Consider the following 17,088-nt stretch of genomic DNA (forward strand, 5'->3'; position numbering starts at 1 on the left):
TGAAAGGAGTTCAGGAGATGGAAGTGAGTGGTAGGATGCTGCTTTGATTTGTAAGAATAAGTGAGCGGTGGTGAGGACGCTACTTATTTAGGCAGGGTGAGTAGGGATACGCTGCCCTATGTATTGTTGCAAGGATATTTATGTTGTGCTTACGAGAATGTTCATGTTGTGATTAAGAAATTGAAATGATAAAATAAAGTTAGGTTATTTGAAGCTAATAAAGGTCATCAAATACCATTTGGTGTGAAGTGTTTTACTGAAGGGGATTCGGACAAATATTATAAAGAATTAATAGTAATTAAAACATTATCAGCTTTTTAGGGGCAACATTTTAGAATCCAATACACCAGCTAATCTCCGCAAGTATATCAAGGTGCAACCCCCCCATTAAACTCTAAATTCTAAATGAAAATATGCCAGCACACAACAAGGGCTTGGTCCCTCTAATACAAACACTTTTATTCAACATGTTTCTTCTTCAGTCATGAAAGACAGTCAGACCGGTTTTGGCAAAAACTGTCTTCATCAGTGTTGTAAATTCATATCCTTCCAGTGCATATTTAAATAATCCTAGCCCAGATTTGATTGGCTGACATCTGTCCAATGCATTATTCAAGCATACTTTGAAACATTCTACTGCCAAATTTACATTTATTATTGAAAAGATTGATTATAATAGGGCCAACAAATAAGGGTGGCATGGTATTTTAAATAAAAAAGAAAAAGCATGGATGATTAGGTTCTGCTTTATGGTGGGGATACATTGTGAAGTCTATGCTTAACTATGTGCATAGTCCCAGTCAGACTATTGTATGCTAACCTTACTTTGGTATACAAATGTTTGCAAGATATTCTGACAGAAATTGCACTGGAAATCAAATTTGAATCCTACTCCATGTCAACATCAAACAATACTTGGATTGTAATACACATCTGGCTTATTAGATATAACAGTAATGAACCATTTAATGTCTGTGCAAGCAGACAATGGGGAAAAAATCTATTGGAGATAAGAGCAGTAACAAATCTAGGCATTTTTAAGTATAGAAAAGATGACTGGTATAGTGTTAGAATAATCTGGACTTTTTCAACTTGGAGAATGGTTTCTGCTGAATTCTTATGAAATTCCTTTGCCATATAACCATAATGAAACATTGAGACAGAGACCAGTCTGTGCATCGACAATCTGAAGATAAGGGCAGTCCTTCTGAATTGCAAATATTTCAACAATTTCCTTACCCAAGTGGCAACTGCCATTCACACTGACAACATGGCTGTTGTTATTGTACACACTGACAACATGGTTGTTGTTATGGCACAAAGGCAGAGCTAAGAAATTAATTCTTAGCCCCCCTTTCTCAAGAAGCAGTGAGAGTGTAGAAATGTGATATTCTACCAATCAGCTTCTTTATTTTTTCAAAACAAGTTTATTGTTTTAACATATAAGAGAAATATCATAACAATTTTATACAAATAATTAAAAATAGGTATTATTATAATATTCAACAAAACAACTAAAGTATTTACAAAGACATCCACTACAATCAGATAGCCATATTCCTTGGGAGAATAATTATATAGTAAACAGACCTTGTTGCTGCCTAGCCTGGCCTAGTGATGCTACATGAGTGGTCTCTACCTTGAAAGTGCCACAAAAATCCTTCTACTGCTGGAAAAGACATACTTTGACCTATTTGAATGCCTAATCTCCAACAAACAGTTACTTTATTCCCAAATTTTCCTCTCTCCTGCTGAGAGAACATTCCAGAGATGCTGGCTCACAGAATTGCTTTTCACTTTACCTATTTCCCCTTACTCCTCACTTCATCCTGAAATCCTGGCAGAATATGTCTAGAGCTTTAGCATTATTTTAGTTTCGACTTGTGTGATGACTCCTACTTTGGCCTCATCATCTGAAGAAACCTCTACATCTGAGGACCTCTCTCAAGTTGATTCACATTTCTGGCAAGCCTCATCCAGACATTCACTTCTTTTGTTTCATTGAATGGCTGCACCACTTTCAGTAATATACATTCTCACACCGTCTTCAAAACTGGCCTTAGTTATTTAGCTATTAATTTCACACTGCTAAAATTGTTAACTTTTATGAAGGATTTCATGACTCTTTATTTGCTTCATAGAAGGTCTGCAAATCTTTTCTGAATGGTCTGTTTCAAACTAAACCTCCATTGAAAGGAACTGTTCTTTCATAGGATTTGTTTTTTCCACTTGAGAAGTCAGCTTTACCTTCTGTTGAACCAGCATCTCAGGTGGAGGTAAAGTGCTATAAAACATTCTTACCTTATATTTATTTCATAACAAGAAAGTGCTGGCATGTACAGATGCTTAGCAATGGAAAGAAATCTGAACTAGCCTATTAATTTGCTGGCAATATCTTCCAGTCATTACAAAAAGAAATGAACAATTTCTATACTGTATGGGTGTGTACAGGGAACTTGGACCATATATGGACAGAATTAAATCTCTCATAAAGGCTTTGAAATGATATAGTTCTTTTATGAAATAATTTGAGTGCCAAAGTGTACATAACATGCTGTTCAGACGGCTTTCAGACAGAATCAGATTTTTTTTGCAATGGCAAACACAATGGAGCAGTGGTTACTGTATCCACCTCATATTCAACTAGACCAGTGGCTACTTCTAGGGGGATTTCTCAGACATGCATTCTTTTATGACATATGCACATCTGAACATGAGGCCCTCAGTACTATCAAAAGACATGACAAGCTGGATTTGATCTAAAGGCCTTGGTCTTCCTTTTGAGTCATAGTCATCACAGATACCTTCTCACAATGACTAGAAGCAGCTTGTGAATCTACCATGTTAGTTGAAGAAGATGGAACTGATCATAGATATAAAATTAATGAATTCACTGCAGTTATAGAGCTGAATAATCGTGTCCATCTTCCTCAGCTTACCAGCCCCCCCCCCCTGCTTCAAGCAGATGTGGCCTTGAAATTGTCAGATATTACTTACCTGGATTATTTGTTGTTTGTTCCTTTTTTATGTAATTTACTTTCAAGTGGCACATTTGAGAACTGGAGAGGTAGTCAAAGAAAAGAGCATTGTAGGTAAGGAGGAGGAGCTAGAGCCTAGGAAAGTTTACATGCTGAAGTAACTGACAACCAATAATTTTAGCCTACTAGTTGAGGAAATAGATGGATCACTGAGATTTATCATTATGATAAGACTATCTTTTGTTTATGATGGAAAAATTTGTCATTTAATTATTTATTTTTTTTTTACCAAAAATGCATGGTTTGTAATCTGTATGCTATTTTTTCTCTCTCCGTGTTCTACCAAATGTAAAAAAATCTATACTATAACTGACATAGACTCATTAGCTCACCTTACATATAAGATATATAATACTCTTCCCACATTTCTCTCTCTCTCTCTCTCTCTCTCTGTGTCTACTACACATAAATGAAATCCACAACACTGACTTTGAAAACATTGAGTCCACAACACCGACACAACACAAAACCGACACTTCAGATACCCGACACACACAATCCCGAAACTACAAAATCCCATCAAACCTCCCTATAACATACAGAGAACAACACACACAAGCAACATACAAAATAAAAAACACAACATTCCAAATAAAACAACCTAGTTCCCCTGACCTACACCCCGCCCACCATCTAAACCAGTCTAAACCCTTACCATTAAGACAAAACATACACTATAAATAAAAAACCCTAACATACAAACATTTATATTTCACATTTTTGCAGGGGGGGTCTATGACCCCTTGCACCCCACATGGGGAGCTCTTACCCCCAACCCCCCTGCTACTTATAGATACCAACTCCGAGATCATACTACAATGTCCACAAGAGCAGATTTCTTGTTCCACTCAAGTTGGAATGTCAAAGTTGGCATTCTGATGTGTCGCTCATTTGACAGGTTGAGCTTTTCGGCTCAGTGCTTTAAAAGTCAGTCTACTGAGATTTCGCTAATCTCAAGTAGACCACTCTCGCTCGTTTATATATATATATATATATATATATATATATATATATATATATTTATATATGAATATCGTGATATGCTTTATAAAATACAGACACTGCTTATATATTCATGTACAAAGCAAATGTGTACACCCTGTTTAAAATACCAAATAATTTGTAAATATCTATATACTGACTGTAGTCTATCATTTTATGTGTAATTGATAATTTGTATAAAAAATCTGGAGCTTTTATCACTAGGCATCCTATGAAAAGGGGGTTAATTAAATCTCGACAGAATTTCCCAGTAAACAAAAACAAAGTAAAATAAGATATGTAAACTGTCATTGCTGCATTTTCTAACTAATTTCGCTGAGTATGTGAATGTTAATTTTATTTATTTATATGATCATAGGAGGTTACTATGCTACTGGCCCTGAGGCCCTTATAAGCCTAGCCAAGAGTTTAGCCCATGTTCAGACAAATCAGCACCCAATGCCCCTGTCCAGCAGGGACATGGGTGGAATCGCAGGGGCATATATTTTCTGTTTCCCATCCATTTATTCAGGTTGTGCTTAAAAAGGGATAAAGAGGTACTCTGCTTGATGTGGAGAGGGAGTCTATTCCATAGATGGGGAGTCTCTGGGACACAAATCTGTCTGCCAACAAGTCCTGTTGATGTCATAGACCAGGTTGAGGCCATGCATGCGGGTTACTCCAGTGGAGATTGACTTGCAGATATGCAATAGCCCCATCAAGGTGGGGTCCATGATAGCCTTGTATGCCAGACAGAGGTCACCTCTGAGGAGTCTGTATGAAACTGAGTAGAGGGATAGGGCTTTTAGCCTATCTATGTATGGTAGATGCTTGAGGCCCTGGATTCTCCTGCTAAAGAACCTCTGTGGTCTCTCCAGCTGCTGCATGTGCTTTGCAAGGTGCATGCCAAATGGTGTGTTGAACTCAATAATGCGCCATATAAGGGAAGAATGCAGGGATGTCATGACCTCATTTTTCTTGGATGAGATACCCTTACCTATGAGGTGGGTCATGTAGAATGCTTTCCGTACCACGGAAGCAACATGGTGGTCAAAAGTCAGGTTGCTATCAACCTGGGTGCCCAAATTCCTCATGACTGATTGAGTGTTTAGCACATTGTTTTTAATGTAATAATTTGTGGGGACATCACTCTCTCCAAAGGAGATGATGATGCATTTTTTGGTATTCAACTTGAGGCCATGTTTCTGGCATCAGTCATTTGTCTGAGTGAGACCCTCTTGGAGGATGAACACATCACTAGGGCAATTGATGACAACACCCAGCTTGCAGTCATCTGCAAACTTGGTCAGCTATAGCCCACTGGTTTTGGCCTGCACATCATAAAATTATATCCCTAATAACAGAGGCCCCAAGACTGAACCTGGGGTATGGTGCTTGCTACAGTTCTAATGCTTGTGATGGCTTCCCCTATTTTGACTACTTGGGTTCTATCAGTGAGCCAGTTTGCTACCCATATATGATAACATATGGATTGATGCCTAGTTGAGAGAGTTTATCTATTATGCCCGAGTGGGGAATAGTGTCAAAGGCTTTGGCCAGGTCAAGGTAGGCGGTGTGCACAGTCTTCCCCTTATCTATGGCCTTGGTGACTGTCTCAAAGAAGTCAATCAAATTTAGCAGACATGACCTCCCCTTGACGAAGCTAAACTGTGTGGGATCAAGTGTTTGGAGGTTGTCAATGTCTTTGTTAATGAGGTCCATGATAATCCATTCCATGGCCTTGCAAATCAGGCTAGTTAGGCTGATGTGTCTATAATTTCCCCGATCGATGGATGCTCCACCTTTGTGTAAAGGGATGACAGTGGCTGTCCTCCACTTAGCTGGGATGAAGCCAGTACTCAGGCTTTGGATGAATAAGGTACCTAATGATGCTGCAAGTTCCTGCCTGAGTTCCCGTAGGATGCAGCTTGGGATGTTATTGGGTCCCATGGAGGCTGTATCTTTTGCTTTTGAGAGAGCAGTGATGACCTGTTCTCTGGATATAAGGTGAAGGGGGCAGGTACTGGGGATGTCCTGATTTACTGACGGGGGGACAGACGGGCAACGTTTTTGCTGAATCTATCACCCAGCAAGTTTGCTATATCTACGGCATTTGTGTATGTGGTGTCCTTGACCAGCAGTTCTGAACAGATCTGGGTGCTTCCTCTGAGGTTGTGGACATATGTAAAGAAAGCCTTATGATTATCTCTAGTAGATGTGACCAATTTGGACTCAAAGTTTGCTTTGGGGGATTTCACTAGTGCTCTTATTTGCTTGTTCAGGCTAAGGAGACACTGGCTTTTTTTACTAGAAATGTCTGACTGGGCACAGGTGCCCTTTTTCCTCGGAGGCCTGGGAAGAAAAGCTCCAAGGTATCATATTTACTGCAATCAATATTTAAGATAACAAATTTTCTAATGCAGTTTCAGTGACTACATAGCATAGTAGTCAGTACTAAAAAATGTTGTATTGATATTAACAAACACTAAATTTACAAGCCTTGTACTGAGACTTTACTGATAGAAGAGTGGTGTATAAGATAGGTAGAAGTAATTTATGAAATACAATACAGTAAGGTATTATAAGGGGATAAGCAAATTAAGTGATTTAGTGCTTTAAAGGAAGGTATAAGAAAAGTAATGAAGGGTTTTAAAGAGCTATGTCCCAGATGAGAAGCAGTGATACAGCCAGGAGGCAGATAGGAAGTCTTTCAGTAATGGTTTGAAAAGATGAAAGTGTGTGAATTACCTGACTGATACAGGAATTTTATTCCAAGTTCTAGCTACACCATTAGAATAAAGAGTGATCTCAGCAACCCTTTGTGGTTTACAAATGGTAAGCAGTTCTTTATTCTTTGTCCAAAGGAGACTATTTGGAAGATAGTATTGGAGTAGGGGTCTAATTGCTGGGCAAGAGGATGGGGTATGGGTGATTTTAAGGGTTAAGATGAGCTGAATATAAGAAGTGGTGAGGAAGCTCACGCCATTTAACTGTTTTTAGTTTAAATGGTGGTGGGTCTGGCAAGGCTTATGACAAGTGACTCAGGCGTCTTTGTTATAGCACTGTTCAAGTTTAGAACTAAGTGAAGCTTGTAAGCTGGTAATTATAGGGACTCCATATAGGAGAGGGTAAGAGGTAAGTGGTAACTAAAGTTAGTTTAGCAGAGTCTGTAAGGAATTTCTTTACTCTGTGTAGGGTGGCTAGTTTTTGATTGGAAGTTATTCTTATAGCATAGCTACCTAACCTCGAGAATGGCCCTTCGTTTCTGGATTGTGGCATGAAAATTGACTTGGAATAGGCAAATCGCACATTCTAGTAAGGCAGATTATTTCCCATCTCCAGCCATGTCCAGCAATAATTGGCTTTCTTAAAAATCCTTTAATTTAAACATTAGAATCTAGTATGTTTCAACTGATGGAATTCAGTGCCCTGTATTTTCAATCCACAATAAGTCTGTTTGATGTACCCAGAAGAAAGATAACTGCTGTGTAAGAGGGATGTAAAGTGTTTTGATTTCACTCTTTCACTTAAACCATGCTAGCACACATTTTCCTACATGGTCTGTTTTCCATATCAAACAACTTTGGTTTAAGGTGATTTGATGCATGACTAGTGATCCAACATGGCCAATGATTTGTCATGAAGTGTGGCCTCTTGGAATTATACTGCTATCTTCATATATGATACTTTGAATAACTAGATTAAATTTTTTTTATTAGAGGAGGAAATATGTTTTAGTTTTATGAAGTCACACAAAACTTTAACAATCAACTGACTAAAGGTATCTAGTTTATATGTTCAATGAGGTATACTAGGATAATGACCACAGAGGCCGTTATAAGCCTAGCCATGCATCCTAGGGTTAATAGTATGACACCAAAATGGCTAAACACTGAACGCTCTTTCAGTGAGACATAAAGAGTGAACTACAAGTTATGTGAATGGCCAGATTAATGATTTTTTTCCTAGAGAAAAAAATTGCTTGGCCGTCGCCGTGAATTTACCCTTTTCCCCACTGTAGTGCGATCTCAGAGTTGGTATATTTAGTTAGAGGGGGCAAAGCCACCCACTTTGTAATATTTGAGTTGGTGTGTTGTGTCTGGTTGGCCTACCAATTTTTTTCCCTAGGAAAATAAATTGGTGATCTGGCCATCCATGTAACTTGTAGATCGCTCTTTGTGTGTCACTGAAACAGGATTCTGTGTTTGGCCATTTTGGCGTTGTAATATAGACGCACATCTTAAATGTATCCTGCAAATTTCTAATCCCAAGAGGTTATTTTAAGGGGTATATGTAAACTGGGTCTATATTATAACATCAAAGTTCAAAAACTTAGACTGTTATAATATCGAACCCAGTAGAGCGAACGCTAGAAATAGCGAAGCTGCAGAACACCGAATGCTTTCCTAGGGAAAGTATTCAGTGGGCCGTTTCTGCAGCTTCACTATTTCCTCAACTGTGGAGCGAAGATTATGGACCGGGTTAAGGTAAGTGTGCGAATGAAGGTGAGTGTACGATTAGGTGTGGGTTAGGTGAGTTAGGGTTAGGGCGTGGATCAGGTAAATGTGCGATTGTGTGGAAGTGAGGGTTAGGGTGGGGTAGGTGAGTTAGGGTTAGCGAGCGGGTAAGGTGAGTATGCGATAGTTAGGGACCTTAGGGCTAGGGTTGGGTTAAGGTAAGTGGGTAGCTAGTGGTGTATGTCTGGTTTAGTGTAGGGTTTCGTGAAGTGTATGTGTGTGGATTATTTATTTTGGTGTGCTTGAGTTGTGTGTATGTTTGTCAGAACAGCAAATTTTTTCCCTGGGAAAAAATTTGCAATTCGGACTGTTCGGTTTTCTGGTGTTTCGATTGAATGGGTTTGATTTTATAACAGTCAAAGTTTTTACACTTCGATGTTATAATATAGACCCATGTAAACTAAGGTATGAATTATGACTACCTCTGTCTATTAGAGACATAAGTGCTAGACCAGGGGTGAGTTTCTGATTTCAAATCAACTGGTCCAGGTTACACCTGAATACAGTGAGGAAAGAACTGTGCTTCACATGGATGAAAAGTGTGTTTTAGGGGATGGCAATTCTCAGACATATACCTATCCCTAAAAGTTTACTATCAAAATCTTAATATCTGCAAAAAAAAAAAAAACGTATTTAACATCGAAAGGCAATGTCAAATTCCTCCATATTAAGTTGATGAAAATATTGAATCCGATGAACGAGGTCGACATTTTCACTGAATATCGAAAGTGACGTCTGTACAGAAGCAAAGGTAAGTGTAACTTCTACACTGCAATCCACATTTTTGAGGGGCCAAGCCCCCCCGCACCCCCATGTTGGGGGTTGCACCCCCACACCCCCAGCAAACTATATATTCCAACTCCAAGATCGCACTACAATGAGGAGAGGGATAAATTGTCCAGTCTGCACTGTACCACGATCTCTAGTAATAACATTGAGTACATATCAGCAAACGCACAGTGATATGTACTCTCATACAATTAACGTTCGGAAACATGGGAATCAGCCAACTGCTGTTCGGCATTCCTGTGTTCACCAAACCTACAGTCTACATTTTGATAGTAAACCATCCCTAAAACATGTCCTATTTATGTAGATGTGTAAGAACTGAAAGTTTCAATAACATTAGAGACAGTCACATTTGACAGGGCCTATACAATGACCATAATGGTAGATGTACCTTCTGGGCGGTCTGATATTTTTATGGGAAAGGTTTGTTCATCCTCAGTTAAGTAGGCACCTGTATAATACGGTACATTGTGCTACTTTATTTATTTCCTCATTATAGAAAGGAAATCACTGACAGAAATGTATAAAATGATTGTAAAACTTGAAGCATTTAAATCAGACTACAATCATGCTCCTGTTAATAAATTCTAGAGAATTATTCTGGGTGAATTTGGTATTATTCACAGTTGTACCGGTAGCAGATCATGTCACCAACTTCTACATGCAATAAACTTAAATGATTAGGCATTAAAGTTTTATAGACATGCATCTTTAGTACAAAATTACTGAACTGCTCATATGTTCTCCGATATATATCCCTGATTGCTTATAATTACCATTGCACAAGAATGGTTAGTGGTTAGATAGATTTTAAATGTTTTGGGATGTCATAAACTCTATTACAAAATTCCGTGCATATAATGTCCATAACAGTAATGGGATTGTCCAAGGGAGTACAGTGATTATTTATGTCTGTGTCACTTGGGATAAGGTATTTTATCATTGCCATACATTTTCAGTACTTATTAGGAAATATATATACTTTTATCATGAAATCTTTTATTCAGAAGAGAAATATAATTTGATGATATAAATTTGCCTTACTCTATTATGAAAATCAGTTTTACTTGTTTTGATAGTAATGTGGTAGCCGATGAAATAATATATACATTTCCAACTACAAACTGCATTGCATGCTATATCTGTAACTGCTGACACTTTTCTTTTTGGTAGAAATTTGAAACGGATTCCATCTATAAGACCAATAGTGTTTATTGGTCAGTCCAAGAAATACCCATTTTTTTTCAGTGTAAGACTAGATTTAATCTCTTTAAATTGTTCTAGCAATAAAACAACAACAGGAGAACTGCTTTGCTTTTATTGTTTGGTTCCATTTTATTTCTACTCTAGACTCTCCCACTCTACCTTAGTTATGCATGTTAACCGTGTCACTGTTCCTGCCATAACCATAACTGTACACATTATGATAGGAAAAAAAAAACTTTCCCAAGCAGTATCACTATTCAGACAAATATGGCCTGAAGTGACTTTTAGGGTTAGGGGTTAGAAAAGGGGGGGGCTATTTGGCTTTTTTTTTCTTTCCCCTGATAGCATTTTTTTTTCCATTAGCTCAGTGATAGTGAAGCTATGACACGTGTCTCAAAGGCGACACATGCCACAAAGTTTTGGGTGTCATGTCAATGACCACCAACACCCGAGTTACCAAACACACAGCTTTTGCATTTGTTGCTCATGTGAAGTGCACTGAATTATTTTGTGCCAGGAGCTTTTGGCATGTCAAACCCAAAAGGTTCTCCATCACTGCATTAGCTTCCATTTGAAGTATTTCCATCAAGGTTTTCTATGGTGTGCTTTCAAGTAGACAACGCTTGGAAGCTCAACTACCAAAAACACCAAAACACACTGCTGAAACACAGAATACTGAAGATACACCATGTCAACTGCAACCTTGACTCCCCAAAACACCCTACTGCTTTGTATTCACGAACAAATAATAACACTAGTTCAGAAGGGGGGCAAAGTTGGGATTCAATATTGTTGGTTTTCGGTATTCTGACCTTTGGTGTCCACAATTTCAACATGTTAAGGTTGAGCTTCTAAGCCCCACCATATGATAAGAAACCATTTGGTACACCGATGCTTGTGTACTTTGGTATCTTGTGTTATAATCACACTCATACCCACACAAACATATACTGGATTCCACAAAATGGTGGTGATTCATTTTAATTTTGTGCTATCTTCAGTGATTTTAATTGCAATAACTACATTCATTATTTACGCATTTGACAGAAAGAAAGAGCTATACTCATGGAGATGTCTTCTTAGCCATAATTTGCAACTCCTATCGTTATATAACATATTACATTACTGGTTTAGCTTCTCTTGTGTGGAAGTTTTTGCATACAACTATAAAAGATATTTATTAACAGATAATCTGTTGCTGTGTATGTTAGTAGTGTATCAGACAAATGAATGTGCATACTCCAATCTTATGGATAGGATTTGAAACTTAAGACCCAAGCTCTTGAATGACACTTTTGTGCAATTATATGACAAGGTGTGTTGTCAAACAATACATTTAAACCAAACCAGTTTACTACTCTATAATTTACAAGTTATAAATTTCTGCATTGAAAGTCAATGACTAGTTAAAACACTGAAAACCATGTATGGTTCTAAAATATATTTTTCTTTTTTTTACAGTTAAAGGTTGTCTCTAACTAGTAAAGTATTATGTACTGTCATAATATATTGCTGAAGAAAACTAATATTTTGAGTTTATGCATTGAATTTGGAATAATGAAAAGTATAGCACTATGAAATTTTTCTATAAAATAAATGATAACATGCCTGATACTTTTTTTCCTTTATTTAAACAACTGAGAAAAAGTTGACACCTGAAAGTTAATATCTTCTAGTATTCTTTACATATCCTAAAACTATGCATTTTTCTCTAGAAACCAGGTTACAAGCCAGACACAACTGATCTATCTGGTGCTCATATTGAATGGACAAATGAAAAATCTAGTCGAAAGAATGTATTTCAGGTAGGAACAATTTTAAAAATGGCTGTTAAAAGAAGTTGCACATGGGTGGTACATGTTAAACGAAAGTTGTTGCTACTTAGCTGATGCTGCAATGAAAGCTTACAAAATGACTGCAGTCTGTAGATAAAGATTTTTTTAGAATTTCACTGGCACTTTGCATGACATGTTTTGATTTTGCAGTAGTACTTCAGTGTGCAATGTTTTTTTAGAATGCAATACTGTGTTATGAATACTTAGTGTGTCATTAATGCATTTGTTAAATAATACACTCACTAGACATTCAAAGCTTTTCTCATACCTGACTCCATAGCAGTGTCTCCATAAGAGACTTGCTCAGAATAAAATAGCATGCAGGTACAAAATGACATGGATTACAATACAAACTCATTAGATGATCGCAGGCTTAAATAGCTTCTGTTATGATTTTTTTTTTTCTGCATGAGCATGTTTATATAGTTTTAGCAATGCTACGAGTATATTTTAATATCGTTTTATATGTCAGTTTGTTATTGTTTTACATCTCAAAAGAAAAATAATTATGCTCACACACATTTCCATGTATTTATATATAATGATGATGATGTATATAATTTATAATTTCTTTTGTATATAACACATTTTAGACACACTTTTGAATAACATGTTTTATTATTTAAAATTATTATGGACTGGGCACTTTAGATTTCAGTACATTCTTTAAGCATTTTATATGGTTCTAATATACAAGGTATACCCTTTGCTATGAATTTCTTTTAGTATGCTATGATATTATTTGCTATTTAGGTCATTTGAGGGTAGTATAGCATTTATCTACTCATTTAAATAAAAAAAGATGTATAATTTATGGCTTCCATTTATTACTGGTTCAGCCAGTAATGATATGTAATTTGGTGGAAGTTTTCTAAGTGAGGTTTAAAGCCTTCATATATTGATATTTTTCATATTTTATTTTCAGATCCCAGAACTGACTGTTATTATTATAATTTCATTATTTATATAGCTTGAGTGGATTTAGATAGACTAATTTAAAAATGTTTTAGGGCAGCCACAGTGGTGCAGTGGTTAGTGTTGCCGCCTCACAGCAAGAGGTTCTCCGGTTCAATCTTCGGCTGGGGTGCTGTCTGTGCGGAGTCTGCATGTCCTCCCTGTGGTTGCATGGGTTTCCTCCATGTGCGCCAGTTTCCTCCCACATCCCGATAAGTGGATTGGAAACTCTAAATTGGCCCTAGGTGTGAGTGTGTGCATTCTGTGAAAGGTTGGGAGCCGGGCTGGCAAATCGACACTGTAAAACTCCTCTGCCAATCATGAGCAGACAGGTGATCCACTGCGGCGACCCCCAACCAGGAAATGCCGAAAGAAGAAGAATTTAGAAATGTCTTAATTACTTTAATTAATTGATTAATTGATGTGATATTTAAGAACAGAGGGGTTTTTCACTGGAATTCATTGTCTGAAGAAGTCTCAATGGTTTTGAGACAAAAAAACTGTGAATTTGGTTAAGCATTTAAATAGTTTGGATGACTGTGTTAGTTTTATTATTTTGGTCATGATTAAAGTTTTGATTCTGTTATAAATCTTATACTCTTGGTGGTCCATTTGCCTCTAGAGTGCATTCTTGTTTTTAATTTATATAGTTGGCACCTCCAGTGCTCGTTGGCACTTGTTTTCCTAACGTACTGGTTTTGACATTTCCATATATATTAATGAATTCTGAGAGGCTGTTTAAATGCAATGACATCATTTATTGACAAGAAGTTGCTTCTGAAAGGAGTTACTTTTTTGGAATGTGTTTAAGTACAATAATTATTGATTAATTTAATCTGGGTTTAAATTATGGATGTGATGTTAAAGTTCATGCTTAAGATAAAGAAGTTTAACCATATTTGTCTGAGTTCTATGTGTTATATAGTGAAAGTACTGTCAATTTGATTGAATGTGAAGCTGCATTTTCAAAATGGCAGAGTAACATTAGTTTGTAACTTTTTCCACAGATGTTTTAAAATGATATCATCTGGTATGTACCTATTTAAGCACATATCACAACTTGAACACTCACATTTCTTCACCATCAGAATATAAGGTGCAAGTCACATAAATTATGAGGACTGCCTCAAAGCTCTATACCTGTGCTCTCTCTGTTACAGACTGCTGAGAGAGGATCTATGCCTGACCTACAGGGCATCATCTGACCCTATCCTGATGGACCTGATCTACATCAGAAAGTTAAATGGTATAAAAAATTTCTGAACAAAAGACCTAAACCTCTTCTGTAGCATAAAGAGAGCTTTCTGGAGGGACTGATATATATCTGAGGGACTAGCCCTTATCTGAAACTAGCTTCCCCTTCATATGAAACAGAGTTTACCCCTAACCCTGCTCAAATGCAACTTGGACTACTTGATGGAGAAAAGGAAATTTGTCTCCAAAATGGCTCCCATGTCCCAAGTAGATATAGGCACTGTGTAAATGCTCTGTCACCCATTCCAAATATACAGGTAATCTCATTACTACTCCTGAGGAAGTATAGCTAATTACTTGTGGAAATGTATGGCTGATTATGTATGGGAAAAGCATGGCTAGGCTCCGAAAGATTGGTTTGGACCATTAGCCTAGTAACCACCTATGAACTTATAGAAAGCCATACTGACTTGCAAACAGTGAATGGTACACTCTTGTATATTTCTTATTGTCATAAATCAGCAGTAGTACTATGGGAGCTTATTTTCTTTGAATACATCACCATATAGGTATTGCAAACTGAAGTAAAAAAAAATCAAGCTAAATTGGTGGACAATATTGTTATCACTAATCAAAAGATGCTTTCTTTTTACGTATATAGATTCTGCAGCTCTCATTAAAGAAATGGTGTGCTCCGGACCTGCCTTTGGTCAACTGGTGCCCTAGGCAAAAGGTCTGCTCAGTGTCCCCAGCACCATCTTGTGCCCCCACTTGATCTACCTACACCATTCAGGTTACTGGAAAGACAGCCCTGCTAGATTGGCTCACTAGGCAGCTGCCTAGTTTGCCTATGGCTAAGGCCCACCTATGGGTGTGCTCCAGTTTTGTAGTACCTACCCCATCTGTGTAGATATTCAGCTCTTACCTAATTTGTGGTATATTAATTTAGTTTATATTGGTTTTGTAACTTTAGTATTTTCTAGAGGAAAGTAATACAAGTCCAATAGCAAAGGCCCTCAAAACACTTGCTGTCATTGTTGGATACTGAAAGATGCACTAACAAGTGTTGGAAATCATTAAGGAATAATCCATGATTCTGTTTACTTTACAGTGTATGGAATATCAAACCATCCTGGTAGCATTTATTTAATGATTAAATAGAATGTTAATCTTCGGTCACTTCTCTTCTACTAACTAGAACTGAAACGTACTGAGTGCACATTAAAATACAAGCTTGATCTCACATAAATGTTATTTCTAAGTATCCAGTGCTCATATAAGGAGTGCATGGAGATTTGAGATCGTCCTAGATAGACAGATTCTGATTATGTGAATATTCAATAGTCTCTGTTCAGTTATCTAATCTAAGTAAAGATGGACTGTGCCATCCTGTGACAGGCTTCTTTTTCAACTAGGCACAGGTATGGGAACGTTTCAAATAAGTATATACCGACAACAGAACACATTTTCTACAGAATCATTGTAGATTTCAAGTAAACTAGAATGGAAGAAAGCACTAGTTAGTATAGATGGGAAACAGAATGAATGTCAGTATGTTATTAACACAAAGTTCCCTTTTGTGTTTGAAAAGCATTGCTTCAGTAACACAGGTTCCTTTTTTTAGTATTGTACTAAAACAAAACATGATGCTAATATTAATGTAGTGAATGATTTTTAGTTCATTTACACTTTCAAAGAAACATCTTATTTTTGTACAAGGGAATTGGTTGATTTCAAAAGGGAATGTTTAATTTTCAGTGGAAACATTTAGTTTTCTAAGTTTATTAGCTACCTTAAAACTACATTGGGAATTCCTTTTGGCTCTATAATCTGAATAAATTTAATAACCAATCATGCATGTTGTCAATAGTGTATCCAAAATCAGATAGTGATAATAATTAATTTGTATAGATTCCAGTCTTAATGATAGACAACAAAAGAAAACGAAGACTGAAGACACGTATAACTCCCCAAAAGATTTTGTTCTGTGAAAGTTTTACACACCACCACACTCATCCTCTTACACTAGTTCCATTATGCAGTTTGATTACTTTACCTTTCTTACTATCCTTTTTTCACTGAAAAAAATCTACCTGTTCTGTCCCCTCATGTTATCTTGTTTTATCATAAAATTGCATCATGGTAGAGTTTTATTCCTTGCAAACTCTTCCAAATTCTTAAACCCGAACCCTTTGTTTCAGTTTGAGATTGCAGACACTAGTTTCAGAAGTTGCTAAATTCTTTTTTCTCCTGTTTACATTTAAAGTTTTTGTTCTTCATTCTAGTTACTAGAGATGTGGCTTTTAATCCAGCCTGCTAGCCCGAGCATGCACATTCAGCTCTCCTATTTCTGCTCTTCCTGCCTCATTTCTAAAGAAAACATATACTATTCTCCTGTGCTTCCTTAGTAGGTGGTGTGAAATTTCACCCACGTGGTCACCTGAATTAATAGACTTAATCAGTGAGAAAGTACATCACACCAGAAACAGTAGATCTTATACTGAGCTAAATTTTTGCGTATCGTTTTATAATATCTGCAGTTGATTCTTACACAATGCGAATTCTAAAGTTGCT

General features: G+C 37.0%; 1 protein-coding gene across 1 annotated transcript in view; it reads left to right on the plus strand.

Annotated features, from left to right (window-relative positions):
* The window catches only part of ARHGAP15 (Rho GTPase activating protein 15), a 3,416,769-nt gene that overhangs the window by 796,018 nt on the left and 2,603,663 nt on the right, over positions 1–17,088 (plus strand). The window contains exon 7 of the mRNA XM_044074973.1: positions 12,247–12,336. Within this exon, the coding sequence (XP_043930908.1) occupies positions 12,247–12,336 (90 nt within the window). The remainder of the gene's footprint in view (positions 1–12,246; positions 12,337–17,088) is intronic.

This window comes from Protopterus annectens, chromosome 6.part0, assembly GCF_019279795.1.
Source record: "Protopterus annectens isolate FY-2018-M chromosome 6.part0, PAN1.0, whole genome shotgun sequence".
Lineage (NCBI taxonomy): Eukaryota > Metazoa > Chordata > Ceratodontiformes > Protopteridae > Protopterus > Protopterus annectens.